Source organism: Pantherophis guttatus, chromosome 1 (assembly GCF_059756535.1).
Source record: "Pantherophis guttatus breed Tessera chromosome 1, ASM5975653v1, whole genome shotgun sequence".
Classification (NCBI taxonomy): Eukaryota; Metazoa; Chordata; class Lepidosauria; order Squamata; family Colubridae; genus Pantherophis; species Pantherophis guttatus.
In genome coordinates this window covers 54,674,087-54,687,437 of record NC_142063.1, presented here as the reverse complement: position 1 = coordinate 54,687,437, position 13,351 = coordinate 54,674,087, and the positions used below count along the sequence as shown (strand labels likewise).

Sequence of the window (13,351 nt, the reverse complement as noted above, 5' to 3'; positions counted from 1 at the left end):
AGTATTTTTTTCTGGTTATTTTAAAAGTGTCTTAGTGTCTTATTCTGTGTATCTTTTAATGATACAAACCTCTAGGAATTACTTTTTGATTTTGCTGGCATTCAAATATACTAAAAAAATGCATGATCAGAAAATGTATGAAATATATCTTTCTGGTAGGAAGTCAGTCTTGTGGTAACATAGTTTCATCCTTTGAGCTTATGGGGTACATAGAGAAATGTTATATTTAACTTGTCTTCTTTGCTCATGGTGTCAAGGGTTTTTTCTAGTTTTGCCTATCAATTAGGCTCTTAGATAGCTGTTTTGCTGGGGCTATAGTAGTCCTTGTTCCCTCCAGTTTGTCCTGGTAGAAAGGAGCACCACCTCAATGTGAGGAGCTCTAGCAAGGTGTCCAAGATCCTTTTCAAGTAGAAAAAAATGCTTCTTGGTTTATGTATTTTACATCTTGCATTGCATTAGATCTATACTGGCTACCCTGAAGGAAATGAATTAATGTTGAAGATTTATGACCTACGTTGTATGAAGTATATATATCCCAAAGAGTTTTAAATGCTTTTTTACTTTTCTAAAATTCAGTAATCTATGGTTTTGTTTTCTGGGTTTTTTTGCCTGTCAGCCTCTTCATAGCCCATATGTCAAAAGTATGTTGTTGTCTGAAATTGAGGAGTATAGTTTTTGCAAATCTCCCTTCTTTAGTAAAGGTCTTTGGTAATTTTCATGCTGACTCTGATTCTGGGTTTTATTATTTATTATTTATTAGTTAATTTGGTTCAAAATGGGATTTTGTTGTATATGTTTTTAACTTGTGTTCACCACCCTGAGTCCTTCTGGAGAAGGGCGGCATATAAATACATGAAATAAATAAATAAATAAATAAATAAATAAATAAATGGCGTGCATGCATGCCTATTTTCAGTACATTCATGGCTGTGGGATATTGTTTCATGTTATATAGCATCTTGACAAGCTGAACTTCGGGTATCCCACAAAATAGTTGGGGAAAGTTTGGCTTTCTTTTTGCAAACTTAAGCAAAATTCATGTCTTTAAGTGGATGGCTTGCTTTCAGGGACAAAGACTCTATCCCGTTGGGATTTTACTTGGTTATCATTTTTCCAGTAGCTTGAAGTCACATCCTAGTGTTTGGGCTGGAGGAGGGGTGGGCTTTACCCAAGAAAATGTTATATGATCTTCAAGTGCATAAACAGAAGTTAGTGGAAATTATTTCACAGTGGATACAATTGTTCATTATAATATTCAGCGCAGCATTGTAGCTAGTGTCTGTTGTAGGTTTGTCCCTGATATTATTGTAGGATTTATAAATTATAGTAACTGATTTTTTTTCCTTACAGCCTGTGGTAAAAAATATATTCCTTTATTTATTTATTTTTCTATAATTATCACTCCGTGGCTCCTCATGCTTTACAGGGGGGATAGATTTTTCACTCACGGTTTGTTGTTTTCTACAATGTGATCTTAGCAATATACATCTTATATATATAATGATGATGATGAGATTTCACATCTTTCTGAAATGCTATGATTTCTAAAAAAAAAAAGTGAAGTTTTAAATTCTATCTAGACTAGAATTGATTCTGAATGAGGAAGAAAGTTCTGCCAGATTTTCTCCTACATATTTGAGTTCAGAAATCAAATTATGAGATATTTTTTCTTACGAAAGATATTTTCTTTCCTACAAAGTTCTCAGACTTATTAGACATAGACTGAGGCATTCATAGAAACAACTAAAAAGATACCTTCTTCTAGAGTTTAAGATAGACACAGGAAATTTATGATCTTCCGGATAAGGATACCTTGCTGTTCCCACCAGCCCTAGCTAGGAAGTTAACAGTACTGAAGGGTCATAAGTTCCTTCACGTGTGGTTTAAGGTTACTGATTTAGAGCAAGAGCTATAAAGGAAAAGGAAGTAGTATACATTATTTGCCCAATTAATTAAGAATATTTGGTATAGTAACAGATATTCTTTCTTCTAGGCCAGTGACCCCCAACCTTTTGGGCACCAGAAACTGGTTCCATGGAGAAAGTTTTTTCCGTGGACCGGAGGGGGTGTGGTTTTATGTGCTACCTGCATCCCATGGATGGGGCTTCACTTGTTTGCGCGGCCCAATTGCTGGCATGCCACACCTCAATGCTGGTCTAGGGACCAGGGATTGGGGACCTCTGTTCTAGGCTCTCAACTAAAGATGTAAAGGCCTGGGGAAAACAGAGACAATTTTATTTTGGTCATACACCAGCATGGAATTAATAACAATTACTCTAAAATAGAAATAAATATAATAAGTCATATTGATAGAATAAAATGATGTAAAGATAAAATTATTAAGGGAAAATCACAAAGTACAGGAATTGAAGCACAAAAGAATCCTATAAAATTACAATTAATTTTGCAATAAAGCTAAATGCTATACATTCTTAGGATAGATAGCCATAAGTCATACTAGAATTATAAAATGCCATGAAGATGTAAACCTATGCTACGCTATATTAAGACTCAAACTTGCTGAAGCCATGCTAGGGTTTGTTGGATTAAAAACAATTATGGTTCAACCAATTTAAATGGCTTCCATCTTACTGGGATTTTGAAGGGCCTTAAAGACTTGACTCTTTGCCTGACTTTTGGAGAGGATAATTGATGCCCCCCCCTCTTTTCTGTTCCTCTATGCCATTGTTGTCTCTTTGCCTTGTGCTGCTTTTGTGTTTTAGGTACTCTCTGTTTTTTTAAATGTTTGTAAGTCTCCTAGTCTCTCGAGTCGAGTGGCTTATAAATTTAATAAATTATTATATACACAATTATATAAAATCATCAGCTGCTAGTTCTTTAGCTGGCGTTGGCCTTCATCTGCACTGAGTTCTTTCCAAGAACCTAGAATTTTGCAATATATTTGTGTAGTAGTTGTGCAAATCGAAGCAGTGTGCTCTTTTGTAATTGACAAATGGAAATTATTAACAAAGAAATAGCAAAGTAAAACATAGAATGATATGTGCATATTTAAATGGAAATGAGAAAAAAGTAGGAGGAAAGAGAGAGAGAGAAAAAAATATATACTGAGTTATAGAACCCCAGTTAAGGCTCAGCATCACCTCACTTGAAGGGGTTGTTTACATTTAATCATGGCTCCGACACAAAAATGGGCTACATTGTGTGAAATTCCTACCACTGGTCAACTAGCAATAAGAGTACAGTAATTGGCTTCCACCCTGCCCCTATACTGTATTTTATATAGGGGAAGTATACCTATCACATAGTTTTCTAAAAAAAAAAGGGAACGCAGCAACACATGACTCAGAGTTTCAATTTCCATGTCACTGCGAGTATAGGTAGTCTCAAGTTGCGACCACAATTGAGCCCAAAATTTCTGTTATTAAATGAGACATTCGTTAAGTGAGTTTTGCACTATTTTATGAACTTTCTGGCCACAGTTGTTAAATGAATCACTGCAATTGATAAGTTAGTAACACGGTTGTTAGGGACGCAGTGGCTCAGTGGCTAAGATGCAGAGTTTGTCAATCAGAAGGTTGGCAGTTCAGTGGTCCAAATCCCTAGCACCGTGTAACAGAATGAGATTCCGTTACTTGTCCCAGCTTCTGCCAACCTAGCAGTTCGAAAGCACATAAAAAATTCAAGTAGAAAAATAGGGACCACTTTGGTGGGAAGGTAACAGCGCTCCATGCGCCTTCGCCGTTTAATCATGCCACATGACCACGAAGATGTTTTCAGACAGCGCTGGCTCTTCGGCTTAGAAATGGAGATGAGCACCACCCCTAGAGCCAGAAACAATTAGCACACATGTGCTGGGGAACGGTTGTTAAGTGAATCTGGCTTTCCCATTTATTTTGCTTCTCAAAAAATGATCGCATGACCTTAGGACACAGCAACGGTCATAAATATGAACCAGTTGCCAAGCATCTGCATTTTGATCGCATGATCATGGGACTGCTGCAAAGGTCTTAAGTATGAAAAATAGTCATGTCACTTTTTCCAGTGCCATTGTAACTTTGAATGGTCACTAAATGAATTTTGGTTGAGGGCTATCTATACAGAGCCACAGTTCTTTCTGTATGCTGTACAACTTTCTCCCAAGAGGAGGGAGGGGAGGTCATTACGGTAAACAGAATTTTCCTATGCGAACTATGTTTTGATAGACAGGGCCCAATGGGAGAACCACATTGATATTAATATTAGTATTAGAAGTCTTAATGTTAACATTATCTATTGGCCTTTAGAAAACAAATATCTACTGTGAAAATATTTTTTAAAAAGCAAGAATAAAAAGTATAACAGCAAAAAAAAAAAAAAAAGGATGACAGTACATAGGCAATAGAAGGAATTACAGTTTTAAAAATTGAATTGTATTCCAGGAACTACTGGATCATATGATCAGTTTCATATGCGAGATCTGTCAATCTACCACCTGTTTTGCACTGAACAAATGTGCTTGCTCTAGAAGAATGCAATACCACTGCAAGGCTCATGAAGTCAGACTTCAAAGCAATACAGTGAAACTTCCACTGACGTATAGCATTGTATTTCACAGCTGGACTCCCTCTCCAGAGAGCAAGGTTGTAGTGGTTTTGTCTTTAGAAAAGACTTTTGCTTTTCTATTTGAAAATATTTCAATTTTTTGAAATATTTTTTTCATTTATATGAAAATAAATGAAAAGAATTAATGAAAAAAATAAATTTATTTGAAAAGCTTTTTTTCCTGAGAAAATGTTAATGCTAGTATAATGAATGAGACAAATTCAAATTTAGCTTTCTGAGGCCTCATAACCTGGACACCTACATACACACTTCTTTGTTCTGTCCTGGTGTTCTCTTTTTTACTTGTTATGCATCCTAATATATCCATGTGATCTACATATAAATATTAAAAATGCCTTTGAATTTCATTCAGACATCTATAATCTCCAAACTGTGGTTTTGCAATTGGGATCTTTGCATGGTATGTGTTTGTTGTGTGTGTGTGAAAGAGAGAGAGAGAGAGAGAAAGGGAGGGAGAGAGAGAAAGGGAGAGGGAGAGAGAATGGGAGGGAGGGAGAGAAGGGAGGGAGAGGGAGAGAGAATGGGAGAGGGAGAGAGAAAGGGAGAGGGAGAGGGAGAGAGAGAAAGGGAGAGGGAGAGAGAATGGGAGGGAGGGAGAGAAGGGAGGGAGAGGGAGAGAATGGGAGAGGGAGAGAGAAAGGGAGAGGGAGAGGGAGAGAGGGGAGAGGGAGAGAGAAAGGGAGTGAGAGAGAGAATGGAAGGGGGAGAGGGAGAGAAAGGGAGTGAGAGAGAGAATGGAAGGGGGAGAGAGGGGAGAGGAGAGAGGGAGGAGGAGAGAATGGGAGGGGGAGAGGGAGAGAGAGGGGGGAGAATGTACTGTAATTTATTTTGCAACACTAATTAAAAATAAGTTCCAAACTAATGCCAGTATCATGGCTGGCAGAATACTGTTACTTAAGAACACACACACACACACACACACACACACACACACACACACAGCCCTTGATATAATGACTTACTGAAAAACTCAGTAATTTCCAAACAAAAAATGGCTCTTCAGGGTATTTTACGTAAAACACTGTCATATTCTATATCTTTTTCAACTGTGAAACATTCTTTGGGGGGAAGCTGATTAGGTTAACGTTTTAACAGACATCATATCTTGATACTAATTTAATACGGGTATGATATGTCATTCTACTATATAAGGCAATTGCATGGTAGCCTCACAAGTTGAATAACAGATCCCCAAATTAAAATAATGGTTGGAAGAGAACCAGTTGCCAAGAAGATCTCTCTAGGTTATCCTTGAGGTGATCCAAACTATTGGACAGGCATGTTCAAGAAGAATACTTTAAGCACTTGGAGCTTAAACAAAGGAAGCATCAGTTGGTTTGAATTATTAAAAAAATGCCTATTTCAGACATTCTAGAAGAACCAATGTGTATTTGTCTGCAGAAATACTTCTTCAGCAAAACTATATTACAAGGTCAGGGATATAATAGGCCTGTATATTCTGAGCCACAGCAGACAAACAGGGATCAGCTACGGTAGAACATCTGGCAGGAATATGGATTATGAAAGCATGGCTGAATAAATTTACAATCCAGAAATCTGAACAGTTTCTTGTTCTTGAGACCTCCTAGAATACAATACATTGTTAGTATATGATCATAGATGAAAAGCGAAACGTTTTCAAAGAAAAAACCAAGAAATTCCAGCTGCCTTTTGGAAAAGCACCTTTGGGACAACCATGACCTGAATGATTGAGAATCTCCACTGACACTTATTGATAAGTTTCTGAACTTTTTCCAGGTATTAAGGAGCAGGATTTGGGTGTGTATCATAATTTGATACACTGTCAAATCCTACAATACATTCAGCTGCTAACAATTCAAAAATTAAACTTCCTTGGTAATGATCCCTAGATAAACTACAAACAAAGCTGCGGTAGACACTGCCTCCTGACTCAAAGAGTAATGAGTTACTCTTCTACATCCCTAAAAAACAGGAATACATGGTAAGCACAAAAATCTCCTTACCCAAGTGGTTTCATGGTATAACCCACATAATATTTATTTATTTTTCTTTGATTAGCAGGCTATGGTGAAGGCTATGTTCTTTTTTGTTGTAGGACTTGCAACATTTTTATAACTTTCAGGTCAGCAAGGGAAAAAAAAGATAATTGGGGATGCTGTTTCTTCGTTTTCAGACATTACACTGTCACTAAATATTTAAGTGAAACTGTTTTCATTACAGGACGCTACAATCTGACAGTTTCGCCTGGGAAGGGGATACAGAGAACACCATACATAGTAAGTTGATAGGAAGCCAACCAGTGCATCCCAAGACCCCGCCAAGCCTCGGCAGCTATCAGCTCCATTTTGCCTTGCAGCAGCTCCAACAACAGAAGCTTCAGTCACGGCAACTTTTGGACCACAGCCGAGCACGGCATCAGGTGACTAAGATGCATGCATGAGGCTACGTATTATTTGGAAAATATATAGGCAAAAATAATCCCATATGGAGTTGAGCCAAATATGGTAAAAATTAGAATCAGGGTTATCTAAGTTTGCTTAGATATATAAGTAATAACAATGGTATTTGGGACTGGAACTTCCATCACTAAGCAGTGCAGTCATAAAGTGAGGATTGGGGGTGTTAAGATAGTCCCATGTAGTTTGCAACTAGACCAGAAGGCAGAGAAGGTATGGGGTGCAGTGCAAGCATGGCGGGGCTGGGGGTATCTGTTGCTGAATAGGAGAGAGTGCATAGAAGGTTGCAAGGTGTGACATGAGTACAGTGGGGCCAGGGTGTGAGAGGGATACAAGCAACTTACTGGAGTGACTTGTGACCTTCCTCATTAATTTTGCTTATAGAAAGCTGGTAGGGAAGGTCACAAATAGCAATAGCAATAGCACTTAGATTTATATACTGCCCCATAGTGCTTTTACAGCACTCTCTGGGCAGTTTACAATGTCAGCACATTGCCCCTAACAATCTGGGTCCTCATTTAACCAACTTCGGAAGGATGGAGGGCTGAATCAACTTTGAGGCCTATCAGGATCAAATTCCAGGCTGTGGGCAGAGTTTGCCTGCAATATTGCGTTCTAACCACTGCATCACCAGGTGACCAAATAATGCTCATCTGACTGACTGTGATACTGCCGTCATCAAGTGCCCAGTGCCCAAATCGCAATAACATGACTGCAAGGATGCTGTGATGGCTGGAACTTTGAGGACCAGTTGTAAGTCCTCAACTTACAACTGGTAAGCACCATTGTAGCTTCAAATGGTTGCTGAATGAATGATCGTTAAGCAAGGTTTACCTGTATTTTGATTTGCATTGTAATTATATCAGCATATAAAGAAAGAGTGGGGAAAGAGAGAAAGAAAGCTTAACAGCATCTAGGTTGCACAAGAAGTCAAGAAGCAACAGAAGGGTGTAGGGACAGATAGTTCTGTACTGAAATTTACATTACCGGTTAATGTACTATTTCTAATCAGGTCAGTTTTAAAAATTAAAATAACAAAACTGGGGTTTCTGTCAAAATCACAGCCCTGTAGATTTTTGTACTGATTAATGCATTGGATTTTGTATCCAATGAGTTATATTTATTAGAATTTATATACTGCATTTCATTCAGAGAAGCTTAAGAGGGTATTCCCTCTTCCTTTTTTCCCCAATACCAGCAACCCTGTGTGGTAGGCTTGGCTGATAGAGCATGACTAGTCCAAAGTCATCTAGTGGGCTTCTTTGTTAAAGGCAGACTGGATCCTGGATCTCTTGATTCCTAATCCAACACTTTAATCACTATTGTAAAAATAGGTTTTCTTTCCCAATATATTTGCAGTCTGTCTAATTTTTTTCATGTTTTATTTAGTTTTAATAAGCTTGGAAAATATATTACTAAGTATGCATGAAATTATTTTAACAAACATGTTTTTTTCATTGTACCTAGAATAATCAACATTACCCTTCATGTTAGCTAGCCCTACTTAGCTTGTAATACCATGTTTCCCCGAAAATAAGATCCTGCCTTATATTTTTCTGAACCCTGAAATAAGTGCTTGGCCTTATTCCCATGCGCTCAAAAGCCCAATTGAGCTTATTATCAGGGGATGTCTTATTTTGGGGGAAACAGGGTAAATAGTAACTTTAGCTAAAGCCTAACACTGCACGGTTTGTTTCCATGAAGGAAATATGGCATAGTAATTGCTTTGTTTCTTTATGAGATCATACTTGAATCTATTGTGCAAATGTATGGTTTTTCTAGCATACTTTCTTAGCTTTATGTTTTCAAAAATCCTCTACCCTAAACTGTGAGCATTAGGTACAGAAGAAAGGCAAAAATGAACTCCTGTTGTGGTTTCCTAAAACATTTTGGACAGAAAACTGCTAGGGGGAAAAAAAAGAAACCTCCAATAGATTGATAATTTCTATGAGGTCTGCTCATATAGCTTCTCCCTTCATTTTCAGCTCTTTCCAACTTTTAGTGAAGGAGAAATACTAGGCATGTTTTTAATGTCTATGCAAGGGGACTCTGCTTGGGTAACCTTGTAAGTTAACTTGTGTGAAGGGGGCCATGATGCCTGGCTCTTTTAATTGCTGACATGGAGATTATGTTGTTCTTGGCTTGGGGCAAAGCCATTACTCAGGAGTTTCTCTTCAAATGATCCTTTGTTAAGCTTCTGTTTGCATCTCCTGCGCTCCCTCTTTCAGTCCCTCTCAGTACAGACATTCTGTGGTAGATTTATAAAGCTCATTGCCACATCTCAGGCACAGGAAATACTGAAGTTTCCATTATTAAAGAAAAGGGCTTTAATGCAGAAGCTCTCGCTTTGCCTGGAGTAATAAAAGATTGAAATGATTTAAAAGTTTAAAAAACAAACAAATCAGGATTATAACTGGATATTCCTGCCCTCAGTAATCAGCAAGTTTGCTGTTATATTTCCTACCAACCTTGGGGAATAAGAAACAAATGTCTACCTAACTAATTTGTGTAAGTTTTTCCGTTCATTCAGTCAGGTCAGATAGGATGGACACACTCCTGGTTCCTTCCCTTAGCTCCAGAGGTGGGTTTCAGCAGGTTCTGACCAGTTCTGGAGAACCAGTAGTGGAAATTTTGAGTAGTTCGGAGAACCAGTAAATACCACCTCTGACTGGTCCCACCCCCATCTATTCTCTGCCTCCCGAGTCCCAGCTGCTTGAGAGGAAATGGGGATTTTACAATAACCTTCTCCTGGATTGGGGAGGGAATGGAGATTTTACAGTATCCTTCCCCTGGAGTAGGTGGGAATGGAGATTTTACAGTATCCTTCCCTGCCACGTCCACCAAGCCATGCCACGCCCACCAAGCCACACTCACAGAACTGGTAGTAAAAAAATTTGAAACCCACCACTGCTTAGCTCCCGTTAAATATTGCCCTTGATGGGATGCCTTTTCTGTGACAGCCCCTATCCTATGGAATATGCTTTCCCTGAAGTTCAGTAGGGCTCTGTACTCCTAGCCTTCCTCAAAGCTTTGAAACTTTCCCCACCAAGGGCTGGATAAGATTAGGTGACTGCACTTCAGAAGTTTGATTTGGTGTCAAGTTTTTGTTTTTAATGTATTAATTTTTATAGTTTTAATATGGTTTTTATGCTGCTTTAACATTTGATATGCCCAGAGTTGGTTCTAAGATGGGCAGCCATATAAATATTTTAAATAAATAAATAAATGTTGACAGGATTGTTTGTCAACCACTGCTTCTCTTGAGTTCTTAAAAGCTCATGTTTGTGCCATAAGTGGTCATTTCTAGCCATCTCGTCTTCTATCATCCCTTTTCAATTTTCTTCAATTTTTCCAAGATCAGGGTAGTCTTCAGTGGCTCTTGCTTTCTCTATGTTATGTGTCCAAATTATTTCAGCTATAGTTCATCATTAAGGGTTTCCAATGAATTGCCTGGTTTTTCTTCCTCTAGCATTGAGGGATTTGTTCTTGAATTCTAAGGTTCTCTCAACAGTTTTTATCAGTACTTCAATTTAGAGACATCAGTTTTTCTTTGTTCAGTCATTCTGATGGTCCAGCTTTCACAGCCAAATGTTGCAACTACAAAAAACATTGTCTTGATAATGTATATTTTGTTGTCGTTGTGATATCTCCGCACTTTAAATAAACTAGAATAGATTTAATGGTCTTATCTATAATATGTTTGAACAAGGACAGAATTTGAAACTTCTCCCCCCTGTGTTCTGGTACGTTAGGCCGCATATCTGTGTAGAGATCTCAGTTCCTTAGACTATAATAATGGCAATTCCCTTGTGAGTGAATGTTTATAGAACAGTTTGTAAACAACTCCTATTAAAAATTTCATACTATTAATTTTTTGGGGGGGGGCATGATATCAATTAACATGGATTTTCAATTCAGGAACAGTTTTGCATTTGAAAATAATAGATGCTAATTTAGATGTGTATAATTAAAACAACATACACATACACGCTAAAATGAAGTATTTTACAGTGAATTAATTGGTCATTTGAATAATAAAGTACAAGTCTTCATAAGAAATTAAACATAATGCTTACCTAAATAGTTATGCTTATGGCCCTTTCTCATTTTAAATATATTATTTTTTTCCTGAAATACCACTTAAATATTAAATATAAAACAAATGTTTCGGTGTAGAATTGGGAGGTGACTAAGGCACGAGTCACCTTGAGCAGGGCCTGCTGGTCCAGAAAAAGGTGCAATTGGTGCAGAAGTGGAACCTGTACAATCCCCCCCCTCCCCAAACCATGGCTCCCACCTCCTTTTTGGGTAGGAGATGGCCTAAGTGCACACTAACTCTAATTGGGGAAGTTCACCCGCAAGTACACCCGGTTAAAAGTGGAAAATCTCCTAAAGTGCATATTTCAATTGAAAGGGATGGTTCTGAACTATCAGAATAAAGAAATACTGTCATGATGTAATTCTTAATATCAACTGTTTTAAAATAGTTAATATTCTTTATTTCTTTGATACTGTATACAGCAAGCTTTTTATATACCGTCCTTGTTTTTTGCTTATCCCTTTTGTTTCACTGTCTTTGGTTCTTTACATTATTTTCAGGTTCTTTTGTCTTTGGCTCACTCTGCTATAACTTACTTTGGAAATTACTTTTGTAGGCCACATACAAAAGTCATGCCAGGAATGTGTTAAATGTATTTTTAGTGTAACAGCTGAGAAGAAGGAATTGGATCTGGCTTCTGTGGTTCATAGTTTAGGAACTTCTGGTTCCCTCTGTTCTTCAGTTTGAGTCTTCTTTCTGTTTATTTTCTTGCTTCTTTTTCCTTCATGATTCAGTGATCTTCAAAGAGTATTTGTATAGTGTGTATGACATACATTTTAATAATTCTTGCATGTAATCTGAGATAGATAGTATTCATAAGAGTTGTTGATTTACATTCTTGTAGCACGAAGAACTTGCTCTCTCTAACTGGTTATCTGGGCAAAGGAGAGGGAATCTGGATCGCTTCGTTAATAAGCCTTTAAAATTATTGTTTTTCTGCTCAGTTTTTTTTTTTTTTACACATCTTTTGCCAAGAAAAGGGTCTATGTATTATTCCTGTCCCAGAGTTTTGGTTTTTAAAGCATTTAAGATACAGCTTGCTATACAGAAAGATGTTTAACTCAATTTTAGAGCACATGTTTTGTATGAAAATGATAAAATGATTCAATGTTTGGCATTTGTAGGTAGATTTTTAGGATTGTAATTCTAGATTGTAATTTCTGAAATCTTTAATTTTTACTTCTTTACTAACTGAATTACAGATTAGCTTTACATAGCCTGTTGCCTTTGAAAATGTATTGGACTTGCTGGTTGGAAGTTCTGGGAGGATAGTCCTTGCAGACCTACAAATGAGGAAGTTGAGATAAACAAAATCATCTACACGCAATAAAAATCTTGACAGATTGTCAGATCCTCTCAGGATTGTATTAGTGCAAAGAAATAAACATGCACATTGGCAGTTCCAGACATATAAACACTGAAGTACTTGAATCTTTGGAAGTTTGAATGACCACTGGATGGTCATCCTTCCCTATGAATGAAAGTTATAGAAGCTATTTTTTTGTTTGCTCTCTACCTTCCTTGGGAGATTATTTTTATTGTACTAGATCTGTTATGCTATTTTTTTTCTTTTTATTATATTTTATTCTGGAGGCTGTATTTTCACTGAGAGTGAAGATATACATTTACTAGTCTTATTATGTTACTTGTTGTTATTGTCTGTTAAACCCTAATGAAACCAAGTGGAGAGTCACATAAATTCTGTGATTATGTTCAAAGTAACTTGAGAGGTCCAGACTTGAGAGATTAGCTATAAATCAAACTGGTTTAATTACAGATACAATGCCCACCATTCAAAAAACAAATTTAATTGAGTAGAAATTGTCAATCAAGGCATATGTAGGCCATGTTATTACTCAGACAATATGATACCAGTATAATGTTAGTTAGAAGAATCTCCTGGCTAAGACAAAAAAGATTTATCTGATGCAGCATGCTGCACTATGCATTGGTCAAGAATATGTCTCAGGAAATCCTCTCTTCTAATACCCTCCAATTACTGTCCAATCGCTATTAATCTTTTCTCCAATTTCCTTCCAAAATAATTTAAATTGGTGGTGGTCTTTACAATCAACTGAAGCTAAACTAAGTATTCTATAAAGAAATATTTATCAACTTAATTCTCCTTTCTAGTTTTACTAGAGAAAAAATGCATAGAGATATATGTATATTTTGTACTTTCTTGAACAATGTATATTCTATATATCTATATCATATACAGATAGTTTTCTTATACGCTGAAATGTTCCAA

At 37.1% G+C, this 13,351-nt stretch overlaps 1 protein-coding gene across 40 annotated transcripts in view; it reads left to right on the top strand.

Annotated features, from left to right (window-relative positions):
• Positions 1 to 13,351, top strand: part of TTLL5 (tubulin tyrosine ligase like 5) — a 150,303-nt gene that overhangs the window by 94,686 nt on the left and 42,266 nt on the right. For 34 of the 40 annotated variants that reach the window (XR_015728954.1, XR_015728973.1, XR_015728971.1 and 31 more), the window contains one exon: positions 6,766 to 6,964. The exons of the other annotated variants lie outside the window; for them this stretch is intronic. Coding sequence is in view for 29 of the 34 variants with exons in the window: in XM_087874036.1 (XP_087730162.1) it covers positions 6,766 to 6,964 (199 nt within the window). In the remaining 5 variants the exon portion in view is untranslated. The remainder of the gene's footprint in view (positions 1 to 6,765; positions 6,965 to 13,351) is intronic. 40 annotated transcript variants of the gene reach the window in all.